Below are 8967 nucleotides of genomic sequence, written 5' to 3'. Positions count from 1 at the left end.
CGCGTTCGTCCCGTTGCACCAGGCGGCGCCTGCCTACCCTTAACGGTTGGAGGGCCGGGATGGGCGCTTTGTGGCCTTCAGCACGCCCTCGGGCAGGGCCAGGAGGGTGAATGAGGCCACAGCCTGACCTGTGCCCCGCAGCCCGAGGACGAGGACGACGAGGAGCCGGCGCTGGAGGAGTTGGAGCAGCGCGAGGTGCTGGTGCTGGGGCTGGACGGCTCTGGGAAGAGCACGTTCCTGCGCGTGTTGTCCGGGAAGCCACCGCTGGAAGGCCACGTCCCCACCTGGGGCTTCAACTCCGTGCGCCTGCCCACCAAAGACTTCGAGGTGGACCTGCTAGAGAGTGAGCAGACCGCCCCCTTCCCCCCCCCAACACACACACCGTTCCCCTGTCACCCGAATGGGACCCAAGCGGGGTCTGCTCAGCCTCCTGAGCGTGGCTCCGAAATGCACGTGTCTGCAGGACGCGCGCCTGCATGAAATCCTTCCCCCGCCTCCTTGGGGCACAGCGAGAAGTCCAAGCTCCATGTTTGGATGCGGAGGGCCCTTCGTGAACAGGCAGCTCCAGCTTGGTCCTGATGTCCCTCACCCCTGCTGAAGCCCACCTTCCTAACACGGATACCAATAGCTAAAGTTTCCCATGTGCCAGTCGTTGGCAGGCATTCCAGTCCTGCCTCGCTTAAGGACAGGGATAGGGTCTGAGAGATACAGACGGGGATCTCATCCTTACTGGAACATCACTGCACTTACACCTGGGCGGTCCAGCCCACTGCACACCTAGGCTGTGCTGCGTAGCCTCTTGCTCCCAGGCTATGTGCCTGTGTAGCATGTTCTGAATACCGTAGGCACTAGTAATGCGTTGCTCTGTGACATCACTGGGCTCCCTTATAATCTCATGGGACCACTGTCATATAGGAGGTCCTACGTCGACTGAAACATTATGTGGCCCATGACTGTCCTTAATGAGACCCTCCCAGCAACTCCACACAACTGGAGAGTTAGTACCCTCATTATATACACGGGGAAGCCGAGGCCCAGCAAGTTAATTTATCTACGTTCACCTAGCTAATGCGGACCCAGCTCTCGAGGGCAAGCTGCATGCTACGGTGCTTGTTTCTGAAGGACACGTGCTGTTTCATATCTTTTGCGAGCAGTTCCCTTCGTCTGAAAAGCCCTTCTTCCCTCGATAAACTAATACTGATCCTTCAAGGGTTAGGCGGAGCGTGATGTCCCTGTGACATCATCTCTGATTCCCAGGCTAAGTTAGGGCTTCTCTCCTGCTGCAGTATTTGCCACGTACCAGCCTGTACCCCCGACTAGGTTTCTGGGATACAGATGGGTAGGACCAAGCCAGTACCTTCGAGAGCTTGTTGAAGGAGTCATTAGGATGTCTTAGCAGCCCCCTGCCCTTGGTGTTAGGCTTGGGATTCTGAGAGAAGACAGCAGTACTTAGCTACCTGTGTCCAGCCAGACTCAGTGAGGAGAGACAGGTGGACTTCCTGACAGCCAGAGGACTCCGCCCATAAACACGGGGTGGGTTTAGTTAAGCGCTAGGCAGGGGATCGGACTCCGAGGGCCTGCCCGTTGGCTTGAATGGGCGCCATTCCTCTGATTTCGGGCGCTTGGTTGCTGGTCTGTCCTGGCTGCATCTTTCCTCCCTGCTTATAGCAAACTGATATTCATCTGGGGGTCAGTCCTTCAACAGACTTTCCCAGGGACACAGAGAAGGGTCAGCTGGGGGTTCTGCACTTGAGGCCCACTCTTCTGGCAGAGATGGCGCCCCCTCCTCCAGCCCCAGGAGAAGGGGTTTGGTGTTTTCATGTTCGCCGAGGGTCTAACCAGTACCAGTCCAGCTTCCACAGGGTCACTCGGCCGGGATCCAAGCCCAGTTCTCCCATTCGAGTCCTGGGGGGTGGGGGGTGGGGGGTGGGGGCCTTCCCTTCCCACAACCCCCACTTTGCTGTGGTCTCCTGCAGTGTCAGTGCTGGAGCCCAGCCGAGAACAGGCCTCTGTGGATGTCTGATAACGCCTCCCTCCCCCCATCCATATCCGTTTCATCAGCTAGGCCCGTCTGCCTACTCCTGCAGTACATTCTGGTCTGTCCACTTGTCCCCACCTCCACCACCGCCTGCTTGGTCCAAGCCGCCATCACCTCTCAGTACTGCAGCAGGTCTTCTGCTTCCACTTCTGTCCCCAGGGTCAGCCAGTGTTATCTCTCAGATCATGTCACTCTTGATGAAAACCCTTTAAGGGGCTCCCCACAGCTTCACTGTGGTCTTACCGGCCCTGTGTGGTCCAGCCCTGGCCACCCTTACCGGTCATGGCTTCCCCCCTCCGCCCTCTCTCTGGCAGTGCCTCAGCCACCCCGGCCACTTGTTTCTCAAACACGTGGAGCTTGCTCTTCCCTTCCCTGCCTCTCCCCATGGCTGGTTCCTTCTCATCGTTCCAGACTCGGCTCACCTGCCACCTCCTTAGGGAGACCTTCCCGGACCATTCGATCCAAAGCCACCCCCTCAGCCCCTTTCGCTTTCTGTCCTTCCTTTCTGGAACGTGTTTGTGGTGTTGCTGTGTCCATCCTGGCTGCGGGGGCGGCGAGGGGGGAGTGGGCACTCCTTGCACACAGGGCCCCTGCATGCCTGGTTCCCCTCTGTATCCCCAGCACCCAGGTCAGTGCTTGGCACCTGGTAAGCACTCAGTAAACACTTGTTGAGTGCCTGCTGTGTGCCAGCATTGTGCCGAGGGCTTTGAGGGGACCCAGAGGTAAACAGCTCTAACTCTCAAAGAGCTTAGAGTCTGCAAGTGTCAGAAGTATAACCAGAAACACCAGGATGCACAGTGACCAGTGGGGGCTGAGCAGAGGGACGGGAAAGCAGTCCACGTTGGGGACGCTCCGCGGGCAGCTATGTGGTGGTAGGCGCGACTATGGCGTTTCTAGGGAAAGGAAATGGGGTGTCCAGGCTGAACAAGAGGAAGAGAACAGAGAATAGCTGGGCACAGTCAGGGCAGGCAGTCCTGGCCTCTGACCACAGCCCCCGTGACCCAGGAGGAAGCTAGGGATTGGCAAGAGGCAGAACTGGAGAGTACTCTTTGTTAAGCACCTGCTATGCACCAGTCCTCTGGAAGGTGCATGGCATATGGTACCTTTGGGTTTTGCTGCGACCTGTTAGGTAAATTCAGTGAGGAGGACACCGATATTAGAAGGTGGCGGCTGCCCGGGGAGCCCCAGCTGTCAGCTGGAGCCAAACCCAGTCTGATTGGCTCTGGGATCCACAGTCTTTCCCTGGCTCCAGGCTCCTGGTTCCTGGCCGGCAGGTCCTTGAGCAGCTGGAAGGTGGGTTGGGGTGGGGCTGGGAGTAAGGGAGCCAGGGCCCGGCGAGGCTCTGAGCTGGCCCCTGGCCTCTCCTCAGTTGGCGGCAGCCAGAACCTGCGCTTCTACTGGAAGGAGTTTGTGAATGAGGTGGACGTGCTGGTGTTCGTGGTGGATTCGGCTGACCGGCTACGGCTGCCCTGGGCCCGGCAGGAGCTGCACAAGCTGCTGGACAAGGACCCTGACCTGCCTGTCGTCGTGGTGGCCAACAAGCAGGTGAGGGCCACAGGAGGCCGACTCAGGCCGGTAGGGCTAGATCCGCAGATGCCTGGGCAGGAGCAGCTGCACTTGGGAGAGCCCAGACCGTGACCTGGAGCACTTGACGGAGAGTCTGTCCCCACCTTTTCCGCCTGTGCTCTGTCCTCATCCTGTCTGCCTTCTCATTTGCCTCCCCGTCATTTGTCATCCTGGAGAAATGAGAAAAATAATCGTTAAGTATCCACTAGATGCCAGGTGTGGTTTTGAATGACATTTGATATTATGCTTCCATTGACCCTCAAAGGTATGGGACACTAGTCCTATTTTATGGATGGGGAATCTGAAGCTGGGACTGTGGAATCTCCCCAAGGTTGTACACCTTGAAAATAGTGAGACTGGGGTGTCTCATCCCAAACACTGTCCCTTGTTCATTCCGCCCTCCTTGTGACTTCTGGTTCTAGATCAAAGAGCTAACACTGGGAAATGCTAAGAAGTTAACAGATTAAATAGTAACTAACATTGACTGTGCTTACGGTATGCCAGGCTCAGGGCTGAGCACCTGACGATCACGGCCTCACTTCGGTCCTACAAAACCCTCACCGCAGACCTTGCCCTGACCCTTCAATGCCCAGAGTAACAGCTGGGAGGTGGCAAAGCCAGGACCCGGGAACTCAGATCGCCCTCAAAGTTCCCGCTCTTAACCACCACGCTGGGTGCCAGAAGGCCGCCTCGGGCCCCGCCACCCTCAGGATTCCAGACCCGCAGCGCCACCCTCAACACCTGGTGGAGCTGCCACAGCACGGAGGCCTGTCACGTTTTCTGTGGCCTATGCCCATGTGTCCAAGAGCCATGAGATGTGTTTCCAGCCTGGCCAGATTGAAGCTGTGCGTCTTTGACCTCGGATTCCCCCTGCCTGTTGGGAAATAACTTGATAAACATTTGTAAATACGTGACCGTATGTCCTGCTCTGCCTGGGACAGTCCTGTTTTTCTGGCGTAATTATTGATAGTGCCCCCTTTGAGTCTAAGAACCCCCCCAGTTTGGACAATGAATGACATCACCCTCCTATGTATAAACTAATTTATAGCAATTTAGAACCTTCAGGAGATAGCAACTAAGGTCCCAGTAGTCCACGAATTGCTCCAAGAAGAATCATTTTAATTTGGGGCCAGGGTTGAAATGAAAACGTACCCTCACCAGCCGTGCTCTGTAGTGGCCTCTTTTTTTTCCTTAGCCAGTGTCGTGGAGTGGTGGAGGTAAGGCTCTCGTTTGTAAGTGACCCTACTATGAGACCCCAGTACCGAGTTTAGGAAACCGAGCCAGGATTCCTCTGAGGGTCCCAAGCTTGGGCATCACACCAAGTGGCATCACACTCAAAGTGGCTCTGCCGCTTATCTTCCTTCCCTTGGCTAAATGACTTCCGCGTCTCTGAGCCGATTTCCTCGTCCGTAAAGTGCAGACTGTGAGAATTAAATAAGACCGAGTGCCTATCACAGTGCCCGACACACAGGAAGTACTGTTTCTTACCACAGTGGCTGATGACGGCGTGAAAAGAGATTAGGACAAAGGAAAGTCAGAGACGAGGAAGGGCGTTTAGACCACGGGGCCCAGAGGCCGTCTCTGGGAACTTAGGCTCCAGTGTTCCCTAAAGAAACCCCAGAACAGCGTATCTCCTGGACGACGAGGCGGGGTGCTGGGAAACACTGTGGGCTGCTCCGACGGGCTTCTCTGTTTCGCCCCAGGACCTGAGTGAGGCCATGAGTATGGCGGAGCTGCAGCAGGAGCTGGGCCTGCAGGCCGTCGACAACCAGCGGGAGGTTTTCCTCCTGGCGGCCAGCATCGCCCCTGCAGGAGCCGGCTTTGCAGACCCCGGCACCGTGCACATCTGGAGACTGCTCCTGGAGCTTCTCTCCTAGGCCGGCGGGCGCTCGCTCACTGCCCAGCCCCGGGGAGCCCAGCTCTGCTGCTCCGGCTTCTTCACCAGCCCGGACCCGGGGCAGGAGCCACGTCGTGGCACTTCCCTCCGCTCCTCCAGGCAGGGCCTCGGCAAGGCCAGGAACCACACAGAAGCCTTCCTGGGGAGATGGCCGTGAGGCTGAAGCAGGGAGGCGGGTGAGGCAGGGGGTGGGCGAGGGTGCCGTCTGGCTCATTCAGGGCTGGGAGTGGACCCAGCCTTCACCAGTGAAGGCCTCCTCCTCTGACCCCTTCAGTGAGCTGTCCAGCAGGCACGTTCTCCCAGAGGTGCTCCCAGTCCCAACCATTTGCTCCTGGCACTTCTTGCCCCTCGGGCAGGCAGGTTCTGGCCGTGCGCAGGGAGCCCTGGCACCCAGTCCCACACTGTCCTCCAGCCGCAGCTCTGCCCACTGGCCCACGGCCCTGTGCAGCCTCTTCCTCTCTGGCCCCGGGCATCCTTTTTAAAAGAAAGTGATTTCTATGTTTTTTTTTTCTAACTGAGAGATGCGTCTCAGGAAGTACCAGGATGAACCTGGAGACCCTGGCAAGCTCTCTGAAACCCTTGCTTCCTCCAAGCCCAGGCCTGGCCCCCAGCCTCCCGTGGCTACAGGAGAGGTGGCGTTCACCCCCAGTCTGGAGACACAAGCTGCCGCCGTCGCACAAAGTACGCCAGTGCCATCCATGTTTACATGAGTCAGACGGGGGTGGGGTCCACGTTCCTGGAAAGACCAGCTCCCCCTCCGCCCAGAGCGGGGTGCTGGCCTCAGAACTGTGTTGCGATTATTTATTTACGTATAAAAGGAACAGGCTATAGGTTTAGGCTGTTTCCAGGTGCTGTTATTAAAACCCCAGATGATTGTCGTGGAAAATTTGGATCTTTGAGGAAAATAGCTGGACTCATGAATGACAAAGTGGTAACCTACCCGTGTCCAGGGGGACAAAGCACTGGCTTTCCCCCTGCCCTCCGGGACTGTAATTCACATAATACTTCACATCGATCACATGTAACTCCACCACTCAGCCCAGTGCGCTGAGGGCACGTGAACCCCTCCTGTGACAAAGGACTCGGAAGGGAAATTTCAATCCTGTAAATCCGGTAAAGAAATATAGGAACCAGCAGACCGGCCAGCAAGGAGCCTGGGTGCATCACTCAGCCTTTCTAGACCCTTCGGTTCGCCGGCTCCAGCGAAGCTGGACGGAATTTCCAGCGTTCTTTCCAGAGCACAGTCTATGATTCTCTTTCCTGTGACCAGCCAGTTTGAGGACCGTCTCTGCACTGATACTTCTCTCCACTGCAGACAAAGGAGCCTTTTTGTCTGTCAGGCCACTGAATAATCGACAGTCACAAAGGGGCTCTTTTGGGGAGCAGATAACCAGTTCAGTTTGCTTTTTAATTGAGAGTAGAGATTACGTGCCTTTGTTTCAAAGTGACATTCTGCTTCAGTTCTGTGGCCGGAGCGGGAAGAGGGACGGGGGGGGGGAGGTGGGGAGGGAAGCACCCCAAGTCCAGACCGAGTGAGGGTCGGGCCGCGAGCGTTTCAGCACAGAATCGCTGTCCGAAATTCTGACTTGCTTTCTGCTTGAAGAACTGATTCGTCTGCTTTTAAGAATTTAAGGACCAATTTGGGTTTTAGAGGAGCCTTGCAACTTTTCTGACTGTTTTTCATTTTGCCTTTGAGAGGCTGAGAAACCTGACTTCCATGTTTATGGACCCCGCCCCCATTTTTCCAGCAATTAAGTTACCTAGGGAACCAGCACTGGTGAGGGGGACCCCTTTCTCACGAAGATCTGCCTTCGGTCTATCAAGCACCATTATGTGGTAGAGTTTTTAAAGCCCCCCATGGAGAGAGGTGAACTTGAATTAAGAGTTTATCTACTTGAGCTACTTTTAAAGATCACTCACAACCGACAGGTCCCAGCAGCACCAGAAGATACACACCAGTGAGGGGCACTGAGGGCCGAGGGCCACCCTCTTTGACACGTACGGAATGGACCTTCCGTTGACCTGTGGGTGTGCCTCAGCACCTCTGTGACTAATGGGGCCACTGACCCGTCCGCCACGCAGAGTGTCACAGTGCCCATCTGCTCTGGTTTCTACCAGTACCAGACTGGGCAAAGCCGGAGAATGGTCTTACTGAAGAGCAAGATGCCTGACCTTGCGCCCTTCCCAGCCGCACTGGAATGTGACTTTGTGATTGAGGAGCCAGGTAACTGCTTTTGGCAACTGGGTGTTAACCTGGAGCCGTTCATCTCAAAGGGAGGCTGCTGAACCCACCTGGGTGGCACAGCCCTGACTCTACAGCTCCCAACCCTCCTGAGTGTGAGAACAGGGATTAAGTGTCTGGGCAGCTCTCATGTGACAGACTGAAAGGAACGCTCTGCTCTGCGTGCTTGTAGAAGCTGTGCCTGGACCACTCACCCTGGCACGGGGCATCTGTTCTTACGGGTCATCCAAATGAAATCATGGCTTCTGGTGTTCCATTCAGTGACCTGTTGGCATCCCAGTAAGGAGAGGCCAGCCTGGCCCGGAGCTTAGACATGTGGACGGTCTGGGCAGGAGGGCTCTTGAGGCTGCTGGGACCACCACCTTGGACTGACTGCCCATCCCAAGAGGCCTCCTCGAGTACCTCTCGGTGCCCAGAAGTGCCCATTGTAAGCTTCTGCTGACACAGTGGAACCGGCCGTAAGACGGGGGGCGGGGCGAGGGGGGGGTGAAGTGGGTCCATCACAGCCCCCCAGTCCTCTGCAGGTCCTGATGGAAATCACACAGGTCTGGCCTGTCTGCTTAAAGGAAACACCAGATTCTCCAGAACCGCTTCCACTCGCCTTTGAAAGACACTTTGTTCTTAACGCTAGTTTAGCCCTGATGGCCGGCGTTTCGCACCAGCTGCTGAAACTCGCCCTTGGTGCCATCCTCGTGCCAGACCTCAGGGCGGGCAGTCCACTCACACGTCCCCACAGCCCTTTCTGGCAGCTCCGGAAGGGGACCTCCAGCCTTTCCTCATCTGCTGCCTAAGAGGTGGGCCTGTTAGGGGCAGCGAAGTCCCATTCAAGCTCAGAAAGTTGAGGGGCCTTGCCACCCCGCCCATGCCTTGCAGACCCAGACACCCACAGGGTTGCCAGGGGCAGACAGAGAGAGTGCAGGCAGCAGCTTAGGGAATGCACAATAAATGCCAAAAACTTGAACGTGGTTTCATTTGAATTCTGACTCTGAGTGTGTGTTGGGTACTTACCCCTCCCGGTGAGGGCCGCTACAGAGGGTGGTCCCTGAACTCTTCCTGCAATAGTTTGTCAACGGCAAGTCCCAGTCCCCTGGCCCTTCAGCCCACACAAGGGTGGGGTGGTAAGGATCACCAGCTTTGGCCTGACTCAGTACCTTCTGGGGGACAGCCAAGGTGTGGAGTGGGCACCCAGTCTAGTAGGGGGCATCAAGCAGATTAAAAGGCAGT

At 56.6% G+C, this 8967-nt stretch overlaps 1 protein-coding gene across 1 annotated transcript in view; it reads left to right on the top strand.

The window, feature by feature from the left end:
- ARL10 (ADP ribosylation factor like GTPase 10) overlaps positions 1-8708 on the top strand; it is a 12994-nt gene extending 4286 nt beyond the window's left edge. The window contains exons 2-4 of the mRNA XM_023532777.1: positions 116-343; positions 3408-3583; positions 5308-8708. Of these exons, the coding sequence (XP_023388545.1) occupies positions 116-343; positions 3408-3583; positions 5308-5481 (578 nt within the window). The 3' untranslated portion in view covers positions 5482-8708. The remainder of the gene's footprint in view (positions 1-115; positions 344-3407; positions 3584-5307) is intronic.
- The last annotated feature ends 259 nt before the right edge of the window (positions 8709-8967 follow it).

Source organism: Pteropus vampyrus, unplaced genomic scaffold, assembly GCF_000151845.1.
Source record: "Pteropus vampyrus isolate Shadow unplaced genomic scaffold, Pvam_2.0 Scaffold90, whole genome shotgun sequence".
Taxonomy (NCBI): domain Eukaryota; kingdom Metazoa; phylum Chordata; class Mammalia; order Chiroptera; family Pteropodidae; genus Pteropus; species Pteropus vampyrus.
The sequence above is the reverse complement of the archived record's forward strand: the minus strand, read 5'-3'. Positions and strand labels throughout refer to the sequence as shown.